Source organism: Camarhynchus parvulus, chromosome 15, assembly GCF_901933205.1.
Source record: "Camarhynchus parvulus chromosome 15, STF_HiC, whole genome shotgun sequence".
NCBI lineage: Eukaryota > Metazoa > Chordata > Aves > Passeriformes > Thraupidae > Camarhynchus > Camarhynchus parvulus.
The window spans coordinates 11,811,453-11,835,029 of record NC_044585.1 but is presented as its reverse complement, the minus strand read 5'-3'; the positions used below and the strand labels follow the sequence as shown (position 1 = coordinate 11,835,029).

The 23,577-nt window shown below is 46.7% G+C and overlaps 1 protein-coding gene across 1 annotated transcript; it reads left to right on the top strand.

Annotated features, from left to right (window-relative positions):
• The first annotated feature begins 2,216 nt into the window (after positions 1 to 2,216).
• RILPL1 (Rab interacting lysosomal protein like 1) lies at positions 2,217 to 23,251 on the top strand. The gene is made up of 7 exons (XM_030958644.1): positions 2,217 to 2,664; positions 5,919 to 6,069; positions 10,458 to 10,576; positions 11,445 to 11,672; positions 14,007 to 14,179; positions 14,700 to 14,792; positions 20,456 to 23,251. Exons 1-7 carry the CDS (start codon positions 2,368 to 2,370, stop codon positions 20,598 to 20,600), a joined length of 1,206 nt encoding a protein of 401 aa, XP_030814504.1. The 5' UTR covers positions 2,217 to 2,367; the 3' UTR covers positions 20,601 to 23,251.
• Positions 23,252 to 23,577: the final 326 nt, after the last annotated feature.

Below are 23,577 nucleotides of genomic sequence, written 5' to 3'. Positions count from 1 at the left end.
TCCCAAACTGAAATATGAAGTTAATGCTTGAGCTCAAGGCAGCCTGTTTCATGACTAGCTGTTTTAATGGTGTGGGGAACAGTTAAAGACTAACACACAATCCGGCTTTCCAGTGAAATATTTAAGCGTTGCTTTTGCCAGTAAGTGCCGTTGTGGCAGCCCTGGTGACGCTCAGACACGTTTATGTGCACAAATGCCAGATTTACATCAGCACGTTCTGCTCCAGGTGTGGGCCAGCAGAGCTGCCGTGTCAGGGCAGGCACGGGGTGCGGACAAATGTGGACAAATTCTGCCAGACAGGCGGAGCCTGAGGAGCTGCAGGTCACACACGTGGCTGGATAAGAGACTTTTCCCTGCCAAGTCGTTTTCCATGAGTTTGGATCAGGCCAACATCGAACACACTGTGTCCCATATCACAAATGTGCTGGTTTTTCACCTTTCTCAGCTTTAATTTTAATCTTTCCACACATGTTCCCTACATTGTTGTATTTTTCCTCTATCCACACTTGAACAGAACAACGGGAACTCGCGTAGTACCAAATTCTTGTGGCAAAAACTCTTTTTCTCATCTCTGACTTGGGCAAAACGATGATTTCACAGCATAGCTGCTCCCCGGAGGTACTGCAGAGTGTTCTCCAAACACTCTGCTCAGGCTGCTCCTCCTCCTGGTGTAAGCACCTTTGCCAGGAAAGGATGACTACACCATTATTCATCCCGCTGCTCTCCTGGAACTTTGTGCAATATCCTGTGGTGTTCAGCTTTGGGAATAAGTTTCATGAAGAATATAGATAAATATTTTCACTGAGTTATTGCTGTAACTTAGGCAATTGATCACCAGGCTCAGATATATGGGGACTGATTGTTCCCCTCCTGGCTGCCCTGGTACCTACTGAAAGGGCCTGAAAAGATCAATATTTTGTACCCTGTGGCAGAACGAGGTTGTTACAGAATTGCATTAAAAGGTTGGTCTGGTGTCACTGTGTTGCATTTCTGGGTGTTACAGTGTTACATTTCTCATCGTTCATCCCTCCCATTCACCTACACTGGCGTTTTACATCTGCCAAAAGTAGATAATTAATGTTGTATTCACAACATGCAGCACGTGGCAAGTCATTCCAGGCTTGGCTCTTGCAGCCCCACCGCTATTTCTCCTGACTAGTTCCAGTGTTTGATATTCCTCATTACATCTTGTCCAAAATAAAATGCATTCTTCCTACTCTGCATACAGCAAATGGCAGAACTGGGACCTAAAATTATTTCCAGGCACATTTAATTTATCTGTAGAGACTCATCTGGAGCATTTCTTCCTAAACCCTATGGAAATAAGAACATCCAAACTTTCACAGTCACACCTGAAAGCAAAAATATTGAAAAACCTGACGAGAAAAATGCATTTCGGTTTCCTTTAAATTCTCCTGTAAGTGGATCCATGCCAGCAAGCTGCTTGTACGTATAAAATCGCCACCGATCCTCTGATAAAGAGTCTGTGCTCTTGTGGAGAAGAGCCTAAAACCCCTAATTGATGTGTGTGAGCCCCTTGCTGTGCTGCAGAGCGGCTCGCTCACCCCTTCCATGTGCCTGCGGACATCCCTCATCCTCCGTCCGTCCGGGAGCGGGGGAACATCACCCCCGTCCATCCTGGTGCGGACACGAGCGGGGGAACATCACCCCCGTCCATCCTGGTCCGGACACGAGCGGGGGAACATCACCCCCGTCCGTCCTGGTGCGGACACGAGCGGGGGAACATCACCCCCGTCCATCCTGGTGCGGACACGACGGCTCTGGACCCTCGATCGCTGCTGGGTACCGCGGACAGCTCTGCCCTGCTGCGAACCGGCTCCATCATCTGTGCGGGACCCGAACCGCGAGCAGAGGCGGCTCCGAGCCCTGCCCCCCAAACTCGCGGTTCTCCTCCCCGGACGGGGCAGCAGGAGGGATCGGTACCGAGAGCCCCCCCGCTGCTGCGGGACAAGCACCCGCGCTTGCCGATGCTCCTCTCCCCACCGCAAGCGAAGCCCCGCGGGGCAGCGCCATCCCCTTGCCTCGGGCCGGCGGGGACGGTCCCGGTAACCGCGATGCGCGGGGGCCGCGGGCATGCGCGGGGCCGCCCCCGGCCCGCCCTGCGCCGGGCATTGGCCGCGGGCGGCGGGGCGGTGGTGGCGGGGACGCCGTGCCCGCCTCCCGCCGCCGCTCCCCCAGCACCGCCCGGCCAAGTTTAAACACCCCCGGCCGAGCCGCCCGGAGTTCGCGGGAGTTGCCGGGGGCCGCGGCCCGGGCGCGGGGCAGCGGCAGCGGCTGCACGGGGACCGCCCCGCCCGGAGCGCGCCCCGCCGCCGCCTATGCGGGCGCCGCGGGGCCGGGCGAGCCATGGACGGCGGCGGCGGGGTGCCGCCCGCCCTGGAGAAGAACGCGGCGGAGCTGACGGTCATGGACGTGTACGACATCGCCTCGGCCGTGGGGCAGGAGTTTGAGCGAGTGATCGACCAGCACGGCTGCGAGGCCATCGCCCGCCTCATGCCCAAGGTGGTGCGGGTGCTGGAGATCCTGGAGGTGCTGGTGAGCCGCAACCACATCAACCCCGAGATGGAGGAGCTGCGCCTGGAGCTCGACCGCCTGCGCCTGGAGAGGATGGACCGCATCGAGAAGGAGAGGAAGCACCAGAAGGTGCGGGCGGGGAGCGGGGGGACGCGGCGGGGCAGGGCTGCCCCCCCCTGCCGCAGCCGCTCGGGGGAAGTCGGGCTCGGGCCCTCCCGCCGCCGTTCTCCCCCCGCCGCCGCCGGGAAAACAAAGAGCGAGGCCGGGGTGCGGGTCGGGATGCGGCGGAGCCGCGGGATCGGGCGGGGCACGCGTGCGGTACAGCCCGGGCGGCTCACGGGCTCTGCGCGGATGCTGCCTTAGCGCCGCCGAGGCTTTGGGCGTGTTGTTGTTTTTTGTTTCCTTCCCTCCTGGAAGTTTCCTCCCTCCTTCCCTTTCTCCACCCCTTCCCCAGTCACTGCATTTCCTTCCCCCGTGTCTGGCCGGTTCGGACTCCTGCTCCATCCCCTCTCCTGACGGGGGATAGCGCTGCTTCCTGCTAGGCCAGGAAAGGTCACTGACAAGAACACACTTTCCTCTCCGGGGCTGGGAATGATTTAGCAGTCTAGTTTTCCTGGAACAGACTTCGGGTTAGACAAGTCATAGGAGAGAGATGGAGAACCAAGTGATTTGAGAGCAGAGTTAGAGCTGAGGAGTAGGGAAGAGCACTCTGCCAGATTGCTGCTCCATCCTCTGATGGCAAGATGTCCCTTGCCTTGTTTTGGGGTGGTCATAGTGTTCCCTGACCCCATTCCTATCAAAGCCCGAGGCAGAGAGCATTTCCCATACCCTGTTAGCCTCTTATGGCAGGACAGCAAGCTCCAGTTACTGCAGTAAAAGTGGCAGATCTGCTCTTTAAACCATCCAGATAGCTGATATAAGAAATGGTTCTGGTAAATGACTATGCTAAATCATCACTGCTGCCTCATGCCATTCCTGATTCCACACACAGGAAGACAGACCCCCAAACTTCAAGATTTGGCTTAACTGCATAAATCTCAGTTCTATATTTCAAAAAGAGTCAGCTAAAGGACTTCCACCTAGCATATGGGAAATCCAGGATAAACCCTACAACATTTTGCAGAGGAAGTCTCAGGGCAATGTCTCTGAAAAGGAAGGTAAAAGACCTTTAATGTACAAAGCCTTGGTAAGTCTCAAGAATATGATAGAAGAAGGTCTAGAGAACAGATACAAATATGTTGGATATTTACCAAAGGCTGGGGTTGAAGCAGATACAGAACTGACCCAGTGTCATTGTACAAGTTGTTCTGGAGATGTTTCTGAAGTTCTTATAAGTGTTAAAAAGTTTCCTAAACGTGTCAGCTGATCTCCCTGCCAGTCAACCACCTCTGCTCTGTCAGCTTCTCTGAGGGTCATGAAGTGGCTCAGGGAGTGTTTAAACAATTTACTTCAGCCTAAACAGATTTTAACGGGAAAATAAACTGCATGACACATACCTTTTATTTTTTTTTAAATCAAGCTGGTTCCCAATGCACCAGGTCCCTATAGAACTGTGGTCTCACATCTTCTCTGTTCCAATGTGAGGGTCTGAAGACTCTTTCACGGGACAGGTGCTGATAAACAGAAAAAATCAGATACTAAGAAACAGTTTTTTATGTCAAACCCTCCAAGAAACATCCAGAAAAGCTTTTAGTGGTCCTTGCAAGCATCAGTTTGAGATTTCAGCACTTAAAATTTATGTGTGAATCTGTTTTGCTTGTAAACCTGGCTCAGCACCCACTGCCTGGGGCTTCCTGAGCTGGCTGGCACTGCCTGGCCCATGGATGTGCCTCCCTGTCTGGTACTTCCACTAATGAGGACTCCAAAGTTAATTTCTGCTCCAATTCATTGGGCTCTTCAATAGTAATAAATGACAAAGTTTGCCTAGGCAAACCTTGTGTGTTTACAGTGCAGCCACATATAAATGATAAAAGTTTAGATTGTTTGGGGTTTGTATGCTTTCTATTTTGGTTTTATCAATATGCTTGGAAGTGATGAATGTGCTGATTTATTGCTAAAATAGGTCACTGCATTATTTTAGCTACAGAGTTGTAACAGGCAGCATCACTGTAAATAATCCAGGTTTTGGAAAATTAATTCTTTACAGATTTAATTTTCTCTCAAGATAAAGAGTTTCAAGTAAAATAGGTGATTAATTACATTTTCTTTCCTTTTAATACTTAAGTCTGTGTAGCTTAACACACCTTTGTTATTTATTATTTATTTTTCTTTGCCACCTAATATTTTCTGCAACACTTTTAGCAGCACTAGAGTAATAAATGCTGGAATAAAATGGTATTTGGCCCAAAAGTCACCAGGAACATGACTTCCCATTATCAGAGCATGCATTCAAAGCAGAGAGCTATCCTTTAATCTCTCAGCAGAGCTTATTTTAGCCTGGAGCTGTGCTTGGCTGGGTTGTTGTCTGAATGTGTTTTGTTGTTAGGTAGGAAAGGGGCATGTGGATGGATGTGAAAGTCAGCAGTGACTCAGCCTGGCTCCAGGGATTTGCATGCAGCTTTTTGTTTGAAGAGCATAAGTGAAAACGGAGCAGGGAATGCCCCCCACTGCAGAAGTGAGATATACAGAGAAGCTTTTGGAACAGGCAAGATTCTAAATACAACTGTTTTCCTTAAGGACTTTTACTTTTTGTCCTGACTTGACCTTCATGAGGATTGGTGACAGCTGCTCTTGACACAGAGTGTCCCAACAAATGGGAGCTGTTTTGGCTGGCCTGGCTGCACTAACACAGACACCACTCAGGACATTCCAGCAGGACAATTTACATGGGAAGCAGCATGGTTTGGGTTTGTGTTCACTGTGTGCACCAGGAGCTCTGCCTTTGCTGCACTGGATCACACACTCATCAATTTACACTTGTGTTTCATAGCAGGAGTTCAGACCAGGTTGTGCTGTCAGAAGGAGCATTTCCACCCCTGAGCTCCTGGCCCTGCTGTGGGAAGGTTTGGGGGCTCTCTAAGAGCTTTGCAGCTGCTTCCTGGGGTACTGCAGGGAATTGGTGCTGGTGTTTGGTTATTTGACCCTAAATCTGGTCCCCACAGCACAGCAGGGTATGAGGAGCCATCCTTTGGGTAACTTGCTTTGCATCAGGAATGATCCCATCAGGTATTTCCATTCAGATGTAGCAAAGGGGACTGTGCTGGCTGCTTTCCTAATGGTGGCATTAAAAAAGCAGATGTCTTCTAAGAAACTCAAAGTAGTCTTATTTAATTGCTTTCCATGAGAATCAGTAGGATCATTACTAGTTTGATCTGTAAATTGTGCAGTCAAAGACTCTTAATATGTTCTAAAATATAAATGTGTTGTCCTGGTCTACCTTATAGGAATTAGAACTGGTGGAGGATGTCTGGAGAGGGGAAGCACAGGATCTTCTTACCCAAATTGCACAGCTCCAGGAGGAGAATAAACAACTGATGACAAACTTGTCTCACAAAGACATTAATTTCACAGAAGAGGAATTTCAGAAGCATGAAGGCAAGTTTGATACTTCAAATTCAGTCCTTGCTTTGTTACAAAAAGCAATGCTTAATCAAAATACTTTGACTGGATATTCTGGTGTGGTTTTTCCCTGTAGATTAATTCCGATCTGGATGTTGAAGGCTTGTTTGTTTATTGGGGTTTTTTTACCTAAATAGAAAATCTCTGAATACATGATGGTACTGAAGACATGATAAGAGGTGGAGGAATGAGGGAAAGAAAACCAAATTTTTGTTTGGCTGAAAAGCATCTCTGGAGGTAGAGTCTAGATACACCTTTTGGTCTATCTCTGTCTGGTTTCTCATTTTGCTGGATGTGGATGAAACTCTGCCCAACACTGTGAAAGCTGCACTCCCTCTCTCCCTGAGGCTCAGTGCTGCTCACTTGCACTGGGGAAATGCATAATTAAACCTTCAAAAAGTAAAAATTGTTAAACCTCTCAAGATATTTTTTAAAACAAATGCAATGCTTTCAAATTAGGAGTCAATTAGTGGCAAAGAAGTAGCTCAACATCAGGCTGACAAACTCCATGCAAAATTCAGCACGGCAGCAATGAGTCATGGACCATGAAGACTGACATTGTGTTACAAAGAACCAGCTTCCCCTTTGTTTTCTTTTTTCTTCCCTTCTTTTTTTCCCTTCCAGTGGCTATCTAGCTCACTGCAGCTCATGTGCTTGCATTTAAATATAGCCATACTCTTCACATCCAGCCAGCCAAGCAAATGCCAGACGTGCTTTTCTTGTTATTTTTACTGTGTCTACCCATGTATGACAACACAAACAAAACCATAAGCCCATTTCAGAGCTTAGGGTCTGAGATCACTGATATTCTTTGGCCAAAGTATTCAGTTTAAGTGAAATCTTTTAATTTATATCAACCCCATTTAATTATTTGGATCTATTATATCAAACCTGACTGGTTTTCTTTTAGGACATATTGTCATTAATGAGCAGGGATAGATTTGTCTCAAGTGACTTGTTTGGACAGTGTCAGAAAGCAGTTCTGCTCTTTTTCAGTCTCTGTCCTTTGGTCTGATGTAGAGGCCAGAGAGGCAGGATTTCAGGCTCAGTCCTGTGTTAGGTGCACTGATTTTGAGCAGACTGCGTGCTGAGCATGGTTTAGCACTGTGATCCCATCTCCCCTGAGCTCACTGCTTACTCACCAGACAGTGACTGGGGTGATTTCACACAGGCAACAGAGGCCACTGATCTGGGTGTGCAAGACCTTGGGAGTCAATCCTGCCAGTTAATTCTCAGAGCCTTGTTTGAGTGTGATGAATTGTTCATGCCAGAGGCAGGGGCAGTCCTGTGCAAACAGGAGTGTTCTGTGCAGTCTGAGCAGAGCAGGGTTCCTGTGACAGGACCTGTGACAGCAGAACACAAAACACGAGGGAGGGGTTGAGATGAGCCTCTAACATCCATTAAAGTGGCTCCTCCCAAGCCCAAATGGAGCCCTGCTTGATGGTGCTGAGTGATAGGAATATCCCAGGAAAATGCCAGATGCAAACTTGACCCAAGTGTGTCAAACAGGACGAGCAGGCTCTGTGCCACTGCAGGGGAGCTGCTGTCTCAGCCTGGCTGTGCTCAGGGACAGGCAGCAGGATGGCAGCACTTGTGTGACCCTCCTGTGCTGCAGGACCTACAGCTCCCCTCAAAAGGGACACTGAACTTGTGCTGAGTGTTTAGGTAATGGTGCAGTGCCACAGGCTCTGCCTGGCACAACTCTGCCAACTTGTATGGACACGGCACTGAACAGATCACTAAACATAAAGAATGTTCTTTTTTTTTTCCAGTTTATTTTCTTTCTTTTCTTGGTGTCCTCCCCTCCAGCTGCTTTCCATTCTCTTGCTGGAACAACACCAGGATCACAGCAAACCACAGGAAACTGCTCATAGGATGTGCCTGGGGAAGCTGGCTGGGTGTGCCATTTAAGATCTTGCATTTATTAGAGTTTGAACCATTTAGAGATAATTATTTTACATTTAGGGCACTTAGTGATTTCCCTCTTCTCTTTCCCAGTGCCTGAGGAAATGGAAGGAGATGTGACTGCTTCATAAAACTCCCCACCTTTCCTTCCCCCCCACCACTTCCTGAAATAAAAATTGTAGTGATCTGTGCACACAATTGAAGCCTTTTAGGCTCACCAAATGTTAGCAAAAAAAAAAAAAAGAGCACAGTGGGAGGAAAAGTAGTCAGCATTGAATGGTATTTTTTCTTTAAATAGCACCTGCTATCTGGAGATCTCAAAGCATCTCACAAGAACTAATGGATACAGCTGCATTCACTACCTCCCTCTGGGTGAAACCACCAGTCTAAAGTTTCACTGCAGTCCCTCTAGTTCAAGGCAAAGTTTTGGATTATTTTGGTTTTAAATACAGCTGATGTTTCAGGCCCCAGCCCTGAGATTGGCTGCAGTGAGGTTTGTGGGTGCAGAGAAGTACCAGACCTGTCCTGTGAGAGAGGAATGTGGATCTTTTAGAACAGTTAAGCTGCAGTTTGTGTTTGTGACACTTGTTCTCCCAGGTGGGTATGAGCTGGTACCACAGCAAAGAATTAAAATTGTCCTGTGAAAAACTAGAACCCAGAGCAGCACAGAGCTGATAAAAACCAGGGTCCAGAAATAGAGCAGGCAAATGTACCACAGAATTAAAAGGGGTGAGAATGTAACACTAGAATGTGAACACCATGTCACTGACAGTTCTTTTCTGGGCTTTGCCAGGAACATGTCCTGGGAACCAAATTCCTGGCCAGCCATGACCAGCAGTGCTTCCCCAGCAGAGCAGTTCCCTGTTCTCTGCAGAACCACAGCTCTGCTCCTTTAGCACTGAGGATTGGAGCTGCTGCTCCCCTGTTTGCTCTGGTCCCTGCCTGCATGGGAGCCCAGAGCTGTGCAGGAGTGCACATCCACCAGTGACTCCCTTTCCTTCTCTGAGCTTTGTCCTGCTCTGCTCTGCTCTCCATCAGTTCATTCTGTAGCTGACCTGTGAGCTGGAGTTCTACAGACATGCAGCTCATTTCTCTTGTGGGAACAACTCTGGATTTCTCTGATGAGGGAAGAACAAAACCAGGAAGTCTGAGCTGATGTTAGAAAGTAGAGCCTTTCCTGGCTGGATACATTTGATGCATACAGAGAATATTTCTGATGTGGGAGCTGCTTTAATATGTTGAAAAGGAAGCAGCTTTCCAGCCAGCCCAGAGTGGGGAGTGCATTAGCACCACTTGCAGTTCATAAATGGAAGAAGCTGAAGACCCACATAACAAAGGACTTTGCCAAAATGAGTAGAGTTAGCAGCAGAGCCTGGATTTGAGCTCCTGCTTGGGTTGGGCTCTGGCCAGGGGAGCCTCACACTGCCCTGGTTGCAGGGTTTGCATCTTCAAGGATGTTGTGCAGTGTGATTTCATGTGACAGCTCAGGACCATCAAACTGCACATCTCTGTGCCATTCTCAGGGAAGAGCAGGGCAGGAGATTCATCATCTCACCAAGGCAAATCCTCTGCTCTGTGTCTGCTCTCAGAGTCCATCACTGCAGGGCCAGATCCAAGTTATAGATCTCTGTAATGATAAATAGAAGAATGGTTCCTGTGGTTTATGACATTTCCTAATGATTCATTGGTCAGATTTAAGGTTAATATAACCCTTTCTTTATTTTCAGACAAGATCAGTGTTGGATTCTTGGCAATATTCCAAACTCCTTTCACCAGTGTAATGCTATCAAGTATTCTTCTCTCAAGTACAATTACTCTAAATATGAATTACCACACAATAGGATGGGAAAAGGGTGGCAAAACATGAGGAGAAAATATGTGACCATAATTCAGACTAAATTTGTGTTCTGCACTCAGGATGGGGATAGCCTCTGAAGGTCCTGTTTCACCTTTTTTTCTCCAAACACAAAACTGGACTTCAACTAAAAATCAATCTAGTTCAGTGCTCCTCAGCTGGTTTGGATCCAGATGCAATCCACAACAGTGATATGTTGTTTACATCTTACTGAAGATCCAGATCATCTTTTTTACAATTTTCACAAGGCCTTGGCCAGCTGATTCCAGAGATAATCACACAGATAACCAAGCTCCCTGGGGCATGGTGTGAACATTGATGTAAAACTACTAAGGCAGAGAGATGCAGCAGTGTCACTCACTGTTATAAATGTTTCTGAGGACTGTCAGTTCCTTTTTCAAGGAGTCTCTGTGCAGTGGCTTTATGGAGTGGATTCTGTCATCTGTGTTCTCTGTTACCCTTGAGGTAACCTCTAAAGCATCTCTGTAATTCTACCAGCAGGCAACTTCCAGATTCTACTTAAATATTCCTCATTGTTATTGTTCTCAGGCTCAGCAGCTCCTGCCTGCCCTTAGTTTGTGTTCTGTGTTCTTTTTTTAACCAGGGATGTCAGAGAGAGAGCGGCAAGTCATGAAGAAGCTGAAGGAAGTGGTAGATAAACAGAGGGATGAAATCAGGGCAAAGGACCGGGAACTCGGACTCAAAAATGAGGATGTAGAGGCTGTAAGTGGCTCTTGGCCTTCCTATTTCTGTTCTTTCTCACCCACACTTCCACAGCCTGGTTTTGAGTTTGAAGTTAATACAGAAAGTATAAACAGTGCTGGATTAATAGTCCTGCAGCTGAAGTGTCCAGCAGAGCTGGAGTGTCCGGAATGGTCAGGCCTCAGTGCAGTCCCACACCAGGGATGCAGTGTGGATCATCTCTGCATGAGAAGGGCCAGCAGCGACCTGTTCAGATGAGTCACAGACTCCACTGTGACTCCAGGCACGATATGAGATTTGGCACTTTCTGTGCAATGACCTCCTTACCCATATTTTGCTTCCCATTCTTCACACTGCCTCATGTCCTTAGGCCATGGCACTTTCCTGGTCCCAGTAAGGCCAGGCTTAGGTGATCTCTGCTCTGCCCAATGCCTCTGGCAGGTGCTGCAGCCTTTGAGTTGGGGCTGTCCACACACAGCCAGCAGGTCACATCTGCCTCAGGAGAGAGCCCTGGAGCTCAAAGCAAAGCACCTAGAAACTGAACACTGAGGATTCCTCTGTCTTGTCTTTCTTCTCCCCTGGGTTAAGATTTGATTCAGAATCCCAGAAGCCACCCTATCCTTGAACTAATATCACAAGTGATGGATTTGCTTTTATCTGAAAAACTTCCTGTGCTAGGGGAATTTACTCTAGAAATCAATTAAATTTGGGTGGCTGAAAATGTTGTAGATAATTAGATATTAGAAAAACCAATCTGGGGGTGAGGAGAGGGGGGGAATTTTTCAGATTAAATGCAACAGGAACCCACTACTTCAAGGTGGTGTTTGGGTCTGGACTATCATGGCTCATGGCTGAATGGCCACTGAGCTCCTGCATGGATGTTTTGCAGCTGCAGCAGCAGCAGAACAGGCTGATGAAGATCAACCACGACCTGAGGCACCGCATCACGGTGGTCGAGGCCCAGGGGAAGGCGCTGATCGAGCAGAAGGTGGAGCTGGAAGCGTATCTGCAAACCAAGGAGCAGGAGATGGGCAACCTGAGAGCTGAGCTGGGCAAGCTCAGAGAAAAGCTGCAGGGTGAGGACAGCCAGGCCAGCCAAAATGGGGAGGAAGTAAAGGTAAGAGGCACTTTGGATCACTTTTTAAACAGCCTTTTAAAAAGCTTTGGACTTCATACCAAGCACCTCTTTGAGTTTTGGTTGTGGTAGTGTGTTTGCTTCATTTTCTTTGTACACACCTACCCCTTCCCCCAAAGGAAAACAAACCAGTTCCTTGGAGGGTCTGGGTTTTCCAAAGACAAACAGCCAGGAGTAGCTTCAGCTTTGCTAGATCTGCAAATATTCAAGGCCAGATGGGTCACAGGGGTGGTGGTGGCAGCTGAACCACAGTGGAACAGAATCTGCCAGAAGTGGTCCCTGAGTCAGGGCAGAGCTCTGCACACCCGGTCCCTGCAGTTCTTATGGCACTTCAGATCAGCCAGGACTAAGCTGGTGAAGTGCTACCAAATCAACATATAAATATTTCAAGGCACTTTTTAGAGGAACCAGCTTTGGTCTTATTTCTGCTTTTGCTTCCTATTAGAATTTGTGCAGTGAAGTGTTGTGAGCACAGATGTTCATGAAAAGCAAACGTTCCTGCTGGCAGAGCCAGGTTCTTGCAGAACAGGCAAAGTGACAGTCTGCAAATGGGGCTGGGCTGAGATCAGAGCAGCAGGAATGCAAATTTGAGGGGGGAGCTTCCTGAGAAAAAGATGCACTAATCTGTTGATCCCTGAGTCCTCTTTATGGTTCCTAATATTTTCCTTTGTGCCTTTGACATTACTTTTTTATTCCTGAAGCAAATGTACTGCATTTCAATCTCCTAATGATGCTCTCAGCAGCGTAGGAAATGCAATAAGAGGTGTAATGATATTTAAGAATTAGAGGAGCCCTATCACACAGAGCTGTTCAGCTTGATGCATTGGTGAGAGCTCTATGGTGTAAATGCCTGACAGACTGCAGCAGAGAGCGAAACATCCAGTGAAACACCCATTTCACTGGCAACAGGCAGGAATACACATCAAAAAGCAGAGACAAATGCTGATGGGGTGCCTTGGTCCCCTGGGAATGTGACAGCCAGTGCTGTGTTAACATGTCACTGCTGAGCTGGGCAAGCACTGTATTAATGATGAAAAGGATTATTTCATTGCTGTTAATTCAGCCAGGACACCCAGCTTTGTAAACAGGGCTGGGGAGCCCAGGCCTGGAGCCAGCAGGATAAAAGTGTCCTCAGTGTCTGCAGAGAAAGGATGCATTCTTCACCTCTCTCTAACTCATCAGTTCCATGGCAATGGTGCCTCCTCTCATTAGAGGCGTCCCTGCTCCCTCTGCCAGGACAGAGCTCACACAGGAACTGCAGTGGCAAGCAGAAAACTGGAATAGCTGCATGCTCCAGAATGGCCATTGCTTGTTGGCCTCAGTCAAGGACATTTGCACTGGGTACAGGCTGCTCAGTCTTTGCTGATTTGAGCCAAATCTAGCAAAAATAGCTTCTTTGGGCAGAGATGTGGGACAAATATACAACCAAAAGTCGAGACACCAGCTCAGACCCGTACCTAGGAGGTGAAGAGGAAGAAAAGTGTCTGGGTAATTTCCTTTGAACCTCTTGTTGCATCAATCTTTATTCCATGTAGTCTGTGCAAAGGAATGTGTTTGGATGAAAAGGGTGATCAAACAGTGCCCAAGTGAGCATTGCTCTGCTGCCCCATCCCTGCAGGACAGGCACTGAAATCACCTGAAATTCACCTTGCACCAGCCTTAGCCAAGTTCAGCCTGAAACCATGGATCAGTGTATTGCAAAACCATTTCACAAACAGGAGTTTAGAAGAAGGTAGAGTCAGGATTACAAGAAATGGATTTTGTAGGAATTTCACTCCTCAACTCCTCAATTTCCAGCTTGTATCCCAGCAAGCTGTCACTGCCACAGAGGAGCTCTGAGACTCTGATCTCTGCATCCTCCCACAAGGGTGACTGGCTGACCTGGCTGCTGGCAGCTCTGATTTCTTGTGCTGGCTTCTATCAGTCCTTGCAAAAAGCATCACATTTCAAATGGACTTTGCTACATTTCAAATGTATTTCCTTGGAACAGAGTGTTCTGCATTTATTTGTATTGTTATAAATCCTGCAGACCTCTTAAGGCTTGGAGCTGCTTTTCAGAATCTCAATTCCAAGTTCCCTTCTCAGAACCTTGTGGTTTTTCATCATTGTATGTTTACATTAGAAGAAGACACCTCTTTGTGGGAGGAGCTGGAAGGAACTGTATGACCTTTGCCATGCCATTTTTTCAGTGTTTAGATAAATAATTGATGTTTGATTTACTCCACTCGTTAAAAGTATGAATTCCTAAAACTGACTTATCAAAAGTTGGACATTTGAATCGGACAGTGAATTTAAAGCCCACATTTCACTCCCTAGGCAGAACCAAACAATGATGATTGTCTCTCTGAGTCAGAGAAGATGGCAATGGACTTGAAAGATCCCAATCGCCCAAGATTCACCCTGCAGGAGCTCCGGGACGTCCTTCACGAGAGGAACGAACTGAAATCCAGAGTGTTTTTGCTTCAAGAGGAGCTTTTATATTACAAAAGGTGGGTTACATCTCCTCTCCTGTTGGATGATATACTCAGGGAGCCGCAGGGCAGTTGTAGAAACAATAAATGTGCTCTGAAGTTCTGTCCACGTTCGTGTTTCTGCAATGGCTTGTGCAGAGACTGCAAGAATGCAGCCCCAGTTTGAACCTGGTACCTCAAACTTGTCCTTCCCTCACTCCCAGGTCTGCCCTGGATCCTAGAAAGATTACAAACATTTAATAGATTTGAACTTCAAAAATGAGGGTAGGGTAGGAGTGGGTCTAAAATGAAAATTCTAGACCTTTTATTCAATCCATTCCTCTTCTCCCTCGCCACAATGGGAAAAAATATTGAATGGACACCCAGGTCTTGGTGCTGATCCTTGGCTGATAAAAAAATCTTCTATTGATTTGAATGGGTTTTGAACAGATCTTTTTGCATTCCTTCATCAACAGTGCTACCTCAGATTGAATTGTAGATTTCAAAGTGCTTCCATAGCTTGGGAGGAGAACATTAATTATCTTTTCTTTCTTTCAAGTGAGGAAATGGAAGAAGAAACTAGATCCCCACAGCCTACACCTATAATTCAGCCAAAACCCTCAACTCAGCCTGAATCTGGAATCAAACGACTGTAAGTAGCATATTTATAAACATACTGGGTATAGTCTGTAAATATCAAATGTTTCTTATGCATAGGACAATTTTAGACACTTTAAAAATTCAGATAACCACATTCCCACTGTATATGAGAGAAGACACTGAATGAGCACTTGGCAGATGTGAAACAACAGTTGGGTTTGCCCAAAACCTTTGCCTAGATCTGGGATGACTTTCAGTCTTGGATTATCATTTTCCCATGACCTCACTGTGCCCATTTCCCTGTTGACTGAAGCCTTTAGACCCTGACTTGCACTATGTGGGCAGCACAAAACCCTTCTGTTTGCTGAGCAAATTTGCTGCTGAGAGGATGGGCACTGGCTTGGCTAAGAGAACCCCACCTTTTTCTGAAATATTAATGCTGCTGGTGGAACCAAAGCTTACTGCCAGAGATGTGCTGCTACCAGAGTATCACTTTATAAAATCACTGTATTGGCCAGTCCTTTTCTCTGCTGAAACTCCCTCCTGCACATTTATTTATTCCAAATTAAGTCTTCTAATCTCATAGCAACTCTTTGGATTTTTGTGATGCCGGAAGCTTAACTTTTTTAACTGCATAAGTGATTTTGGAACAGTTGTTTCCATATAAAGAGTTCTTCCATCCTGTCTCCACATCCACAGCCTTCAGTCCTTGTTTAATAACAGCAGCAGCCCTGGGAGAGTAAATTCCATAGGAAGACCTGGACTGACCCAAAACACCACGGAGTCAGGAGGGCACTGTTGATTATTTGCAGTAGACTGCAGCTTTCTGCCTGTGCTGAGAGAAACCTTCCTCTCACATGAGTAGAAAGTACACTTTGAGTTTGGAGTTCAGTTTTCATTCTGTGACTGTGATGATGATGATGATGATGATACTGTGTCACACAAGATCTTCACTGTAAAGTTTCTCTTTTCTTTTACATTTCTTTTGGAGCTTTTTAAAGCTAATTCTGTTGTAGGGAATCGCTGGTTTCAGCTCACACAGTTTGTGTTGTGCAGCTTCCATGTTTGATTTGAAATGCTGCCTTTGATGAAGCAAAGGCAGCATAAAAATGTAAACAGAGGTTGTAAGGCAGAGCACATGTTGGTGAGGTATTAGTTTTGACTCTGCCTAAGCTGAAATTACTTCTTTTAGATGTCATGCTCTGTCCCCAGGTTTCACTCTGCTCTCTCTCCACTCAGCCATCATATTAAATAAGGGAATATAAAACTGTCTGCCTGAGTAATCTGAAGGATGGTAACAGTTTCCAGGTTTGTCTCATTCTTGCAGCCTGTCTGGATAGGATTTCTCTGCTGGGGTTTTATTTGCCTCCTCTCTTCCTCTCTCTGTGTGTTGTCAACACTGTACTTGTAGTTGGGCTTTAAAAAGTCAGGAAATGTCACTGCTGGGCAAAGCAGAGAAGCCAATGCAGCTTCTGTCCTGTCCCAAGACCCTCCTGCCCCAGTCCCTGCCTGCTGTGAGGTGTCTCCAGAGCTCCCTTCTCCCTCTCCAGGGTCCCTCTGCCTGCCTGGGGAATACCCTGGCACATGCACCCAGTGCTGTGATGAAACTTGCAGTGCTGCTCTCTGCATGCAGAGTGCCTTCACAGAGGAAAGTGGGGCTCCTTTTCCCTCTCTTTCAGAGTTTTTCTCCTGATTAAACAAAAAGCTGAAGTACAAAAATAGGAGCCCTCTCAAGGGAAGTTTTACGCTTGCCTGTGCAATGTGCCCTTTTCCCTTCACCACACAGAGTCTGAGGGAATGAGCCATATGGATGTGTAGCCTGTGCCACCCAAGATGTGCTCAGGTGATTCAGTGCTGCAAGTCCATAAAGAAAGGAAAACAGAAGCTACAGAAATCAGCATTTTTTCTGGGTTGGCACGCTTGGGGCAAACTCTAAGTTCTGATCTCAGATGCCTGACTCATACATTTGTCTCTCCCACATCACATGACAAGAGTTTTAATGAAATAATGTAACCAGGAGGCTATACTGAGGAGGAAAACTCCAAGGATTAAAAAATGCTCCCTCTGTTTGGAGCAGAAAACGCCCTTTTGTTTTCTCCTTAAGACTACGTGCCCTTTTGTTTTCTCCTTAAGACTACGTGCTTGTTTGTCACTGATGTCATGCCTCAAACAGCCAGGAGTTTTCTTCCTATTCTTGCAGTCTACAAAAGCTGGTGTGTCTGTCAGTTCTGCAGCTCAGGACGTGCCATGTTGCACAAAAATAGAAATCCTGGCTGCTGCTAATGATCCAAGAGTGCTTGCCCATTTGTTTTCAATTTTAATCTCAGAACAGCAGTTAGTGAGCTGGGGAGAGCTGCATTTGGTCACAAGCGAAATGTCTCTCGTGATTTCAACTTAGTCTTTAATCGACATTAGTCCACAGTTCAAAAACATATTTGGCACAAGGGAGAAGCTGTGAGGAGAATCCTTAGACAGACAGAGGGTGTGCAGGTATGGATGGAGGTGTGCTGGCAGGGCTGTGTGGGGCTGGCTGGGCACAGAGCACTCAGCTCTCTCAGCTCTGTGCTGCATGGATTGTCTAATGCGCAGTGCTGAGCCCTCACAAAGAACCCGTCTTGCTGCGAGCCAGCTCCAGAGTGCTCCTGCCAGAGCAGCTGCAAGGTTTCCCTAAAGCATTCAGCTGCCTGCAGTTGGCATCTTCCTGCATGAGCAGTAACACAGGTTCCTTTGGAACAGACACACAGGCCCTTTAACCACGGAGTTTTCTAGGAGGTTATTTCGAGAGTTCACCTGCAATACTGGTTCTTAACCTGAAAATATCAACTGTAACCCTTGTGGAATCTTTAACTGTAATGCTGGTCCTCTCTAACCCTGTGCCAATATCCACTAGTCACAGCAGAGTCCTGTTTTGTATTTAACACACACCTTCGTCCTTCATTTCATTGTGTCTGTGCCTGTTTGTCTCTTGGAACAAAAATGTGCACTGTGCTCTGCATTGCTAGAGCTGGTCATACCTTGATGAAATCCAACCCAGGTTGCAGGCTGCCTCACAACAGGAAAGTGGTATCTTTTAGAAATCCAAAAGCAATTGAAACTGCTCCAATAACTGGTTTTTTCTGAACAAGAGTTTTTCACTGAGGAGAGCTGTCTTGGGTGATGCAGATCCCCCTCTCCCTGTAACGTGTCCTGTGTTGTAATTCAAAGTAACCCCGTGTATCATGTTTGCCTCTTTTCTTTTTAACGGAATGCCTTTTCTTTCCCTTGCTCCAGTCTTATCTCTTCTGTGTCTGTACTTTCCTGACCAGGATCTTTACAGCCATAATGCCCATGGTAGCAGCTGGATTGATTCCAGACGATCCCACATTGCAGCCAATAAGAAGACTTGTGTCCCTTGTAGGATTTTTTTTTAAATGTTTGGTACTGTGGTTTCCTCTTGCATGACCCTGTGTTAACAAGCACTGCTGGTTGCATTCTCCTGGCTGCCAGGGGGATCCCAGAGGATCAAAGTGCCAATCAGAATGACCAGTCAGTGTCAGTACTCATCCCAGTCCTCCATGCTCATCCTCAAACTGACATGTTCTCACCTTTTGCCTTAATGTTGCCATGCTAAACCAATCATTATTCCTTGGAAAATCGGTGCAATATGCAGTTTTAACCACATCTGTTAATTCTGCTTCCTAAGCAAGGCTATTCACAGTTCTCACCAGTGCTCTTTGAGAAACTCGTTTCTAATAATTTGTTACAATCATTAGTTAGAGTTACAGAATGGAGAGGCTGATTTCCACATTAATTTCCACTGTTAATTACAGGCTGTTGCTTTCATGTTTTTCTATCTATGCCCTGTATATTTTGTCTCTAATTATGTATTTTGGAATAGAGTGTAAACTCTTCATAATCAATTCTCTCATGCAATTCTTGGCTCTCCCTGGAAGACATACTGATAATTGTTAATGCAAAGTCTCTTTGCATTAGAACTGCTGTTTTAGCAATCTTTATGGCAACGACACAGTTTCCTCTCCACACAGACAGGCTTTTTCCAAACATCCTTCATGAGAATTTTCTAGCCATAATAACAATTTTCATTGCTTCAGAAGGAATTTTAAAAGCTGAACCTTTTAGAGATTTATGAACTTATTTTTCTCCTGGTTAATTTCCTGATAAAGTGAAAAATCACCGAGCTTTGAAACTGACTGTATGATCACAGCAGTCCTATGTGTGGGCTTCCAGACAGTAACCCTGAGCAGGCAGCACCAAATGTGCTCTGGAGGAAGGCTCAGTCACCAAGCACTCCTTTTATGAGCTGGAGCTGGCTCTGGCCCTGAAAATATTCAGTATATGTGTGTGAACTTATGAACTCCTGTGATGAAGGTGGTAGAAAAGTATGAGGCTAATTAAGTGCAAAATACTTATTTCACTATTAAGGCTGCACATTTGAAGCCAGAAAATGCAAAAGTTCAGGTTCTGCTGGCACTGTTATTTATGTGCATTTAACTTGTGTAGTGGTTTATTTCCCTTTCTAATCAACAAGTAATTATTCTTAATATTCTCAGTGATTATCATCCAGCCTCCTGTGCATCGAGAGGCATGGGAGGTTGAACTCCCTGCTCTGCACAAGGCAGCTGGGAGGGTTGGGATCGTGGTGCTGAGGGGGATGGAGAGTGGGATTTGGGAGAATGCTGAGGAAGATGAGCATCGACTCAGGGTCAGGTTTATGCCCTGACCAATATTCCAGCACCTGACAAAGCTGAGGTTCTATTGGCACAATCCCTTACTGGGCAGCATTTAGCAGTTCCTGTCCTGGATCACAGCTGTGTGACACTTGGTACAGGGCAGGCAAAACAACCTTCACCTCCTGAAGCCCACCCAGCACTGAGACCAAAGGGATCCACAGCCAACTCAGTCCTTTGGTAGCTGGAACCCCAACTTTTGCATTTCTCAGCAGGCCTAAACACTGCACTAACACCTCTTGTACTGAACCCACAATGAACATTGACTTTGCCTAATCCAATAACTTCATCCCATACAAATAAAACAATACTAAGGATTTTCCAGCTGTATTTTTTAGCTGTATTAAATGGCTGTTGGTTCATGTACGTCATTATCTTAGAGCACCCAAGCTGTGTGACAGGAAATGACGTGCACACTCGTGTGCATTTGTTTAGAGCCTTCATCCTGCAAACTCTCGTGCACAGAGGTGCATTTATTCATTCCTTTTTGCAGGAATCAAGTCTATGTATCAAAACTTCTACACTGGGAAAAAAATATGGAGATTTATTTTCTTATCTTGTGAACTTCCTTGACCTTAAAAAAAATCTATTTCTGCTTTGTGGTAAAATATACAGATTTAATGCCAAAGATACCACTTTACTTATGCCAAGAAACTAACCTGGATCGTGTGGCTTCGTTACCTGAGGGCTGGGGAAGGGGGAACCCACATCTAAATGATACCTGCACCTTGTAGAGTCAACAGCATTTAGAGCTTATCTGAAGCTTCTGTAGCCAAACTGCTTGAGATTGCAATGACTCCATCCCTAACAACGTTCTGACATGCACTCCCATCAGGCTGCTCTGCCTTGATTTTCTGCAGATGCAAACAGAGTTTTTTGCTCAGTGTTTTGTTGTGCTGTGCATTGGGGTGGGGGTTTGAAGTGCTTTCAGGATGGTAAACACTGTTCTTTCTTTTCCCTCCCTCCCTCACTGCTCCCTTCCTGCAAGGTTTAGTTTCTTCTCTCGTGATAAGAAACGTATGCAGGCGTCACAGAAAAATGTCCACTTCCAGCAAACTTTTGGAGAATGGTCACATTCAAACAGAGATGATTCTTACATGGAACAAGGACAAGAAGCCCTGCAACACCTGTGACTAAAGCCCTGAGGTGTTTGGTTTGCTGCAGTAGATCTCAACAGTCTTGAACAAGAAGCTTCTGTAAAGCATCGCGGCAGCTCGTCACTTTTCCTTGCCTTGCACACCTCGGGGGTTATTTCAGACTCTCCAAAAGGGATCCCTCGCTGTTCACTTGGTGACTGTTTGCTGCAAACAGGAACCCAAGCTTTGTAGTAACAGTTGCTGACACCCTGGGACATGGAAGCTTCTAGATGACTTGTTTTGTGCTGAATAACAAGTCTATGATCTTGTTCATGCATTAACTACAGTAACACAAGCTTCTTTAAACCAAAAAAGGACCTGTGCCATTATTAGAAGTTTGTTTGCAGTGTATATCTAGTACAGGGCGAAGACTCTTTTACCCTGTTTGTTAACACTACTGGTTGTTTGCTTTTTATTTCTCTAAGAATTTTTTCAAGAGGGATACGACAGCTGGACGCCCTTGGTGGCAGCCACAGCTCTGCTGTGTCCTGTCAGTGCCACTGGCATCGGCATCTTGCAGAGTCACCCCTTGGAAATGCACCTGACACAGTGAGAACTGGAGTAGCCTTGAGAGGGACAGGGAGTGTACATTTCCCTTGTGCTTACAGTGCCTAAAGCATGAAGAGACGATGTATGAGGTGAGCGTGCCTTGTGCTCTGCAGTATTAATGGAAAACAAATTGCTTACAGGGAAGAACCCTAACTTTTGAATTTTTTCCCTTCTTACCAGGGACTTCCTCACAGTGTAGCAGGCAGCTGCTGTAAAAGAATTAGATCTTTCCCACAGACAGGTTTTTAATTAAGTCACACTTCAGTTTCCTGTCTAGGTAAAACTGCCCAACTTCAGAGGGAAACACATCCTCAGCTGGCGGACATGAACTATTTTGCTGACCTAGACATGACCCCAACCTTTTCTCTTGACTCAAAACTACGTGGGCAGAGCAGATGAATTCTGTGTGTGAAGCTGCTCCTCTGGTGGTGGCAGATGTCTGGGTAGCCCCTGTTACAGGGCTGAACTTGCCAGGACAGCCCAGCAGCCAACCCCAGGGGCTGGGGCTGGATCTGCTTTGCAGCTGAGCTGGTGAGACCCCAGGCCTGACCGAGGTTGTCCTTCCAGCACTAACACCTCCTGGTGTCAGTGCTGAGGACACCCAGTGCCAGTGCAGTCCCCACCTCTGCTCCACACACTGCAGAGGAGCCTGACCAGGTGGGAGAGGGCTCATGTGTCCATGGCTCCATGTGAGGACAGGGCTGAGGTGTCTCTGTGGCCTTGGCCATGGGCTGGGAAGGTCCATGCTGGAGACCACTTCTCCTGGGGAGGATCTCATGCCAGCTGGGCCATGGGCAGCTCCTGCCTCTGCAGCTCAGTGCCAGGGGCTGGGGGATGCTGTGGGCACCACACCCCCAGCTGCTCCATCTGCTCTGTAGAGCCTCTTCTCAGGAGAGGCACCAAGGACAGGAAATACAGCTGAGGCTGGAGCAAAGCTCCAACTACTCCAGGTTCTGAGTGTAGGAGGAACTCTCAAAGGACTCCAGAGGGCTTCGTGCAGGCCAGTTGTTCTTATTATAGGGTGACACAAGAGTGGATTTTTAATGTGTGTGAGCAGCAAATGGTTCTTAGCCCATCTGTAGTAAAACCCTGGCAGTAAAACCTCTCCTTGCAGTGGTGGGCTGTGTGCTGCCCTGCTCCTGGCTGTAACTGCTTCATTCCAACGTGGACCTTCTGTATGTTCTAGGTAGGGAAAGTGTTTACTGTGCCCCCCTGGTGTCACTGGAGCTTGGGGCAGGGGGGACATGTGGCCTGATATGGGTCAGAGTCCAACGAGGGTATGGGGTAGATGTGTTTTCACCTGGTTATGTTTTGGTAACATGTTTAAAACAGCAGCACTTCTCCCCTCCTCTGAAAAGCAACTCTTAAATGGGGAAGCGTCTTAATTTAATGATACTTAAATTGCCAAGACCTGGCTTCACTTCCATATAACAAAAAGTGCAGTAGAGTCACATCAGGCAGTTAAATTGCGGACGACCCCATCCAGTCTGTCCCGAGCGCCGTTCAGTCATGTGGCTCATTCAGAAGGGATGCAGCGAGCAGAAACCATGCAGGAACGTGGGCCTGAGTAAGCAGATCCCTTTGGAAATCAGCTGAGAGCAATGAGCTGGGATAATGCAGCTGCACAGACCCAACCTCAGCCAGTGCAGCACAAAGGAAATCTCCAGGCCCGGTGCACATCCAGCAGAGCCCGGGGCTGTGTCGGGCCAGCTCTGCAGCCAACACCAACTGCAGAAGGCAGGAATCCTTCCCCACATGTCTGCAGCATTACCTCAACCCCTCATAGCTCCTCCTGACCTGCTGGCATTAACCACTCGTTCTCATGTTTGCAATGCTGCATTCACACACCCCAAGTGCCATCGGGAAGGATGGCACAGAGGGAAGCGTTTGTAAAGATCTGAAGATCTGTGATGTATTGTTTGTCAATATTCAAGGAAAATCTGCTTTTAGAAAAGGGGCCAGGATGCTGGCAGGTTAGGGGTGTAACAATCCTGCCTGCCAAGTGCAGGATCACTGACATTTTTTGGGTTGGTTTATTTTTTTTTTTGGTTGGGCAATAAATCATTTTAACAGTTTAATAAATATTTCTGAAAAACACATATTTCTGCAAGACTTGTGTCTTTTGTTTTGTGGAAAGTAACATCACCCATTCTGGGGGATGCAGCTTATGGATCTGTCTTTGTACAACTTCATGGAAATACAGCCTCAAACCAGACAAGGTTTAGGATAGAGCCATTCCAAGACTGATGAAATACAATTTGAAATACACTATATATTTAGGAATGGCTTATGATGATGAAGAACATGACAGAGCCTTTTCTAGAAAGTACTGTAAGCTCCTTAATGGAAGAGGTGTGTCTGTATTTACAGATCCCAGCCCTGAAAAAGATGTTTTGCCCAGTGACTGTCCATGGATGCATCAGGA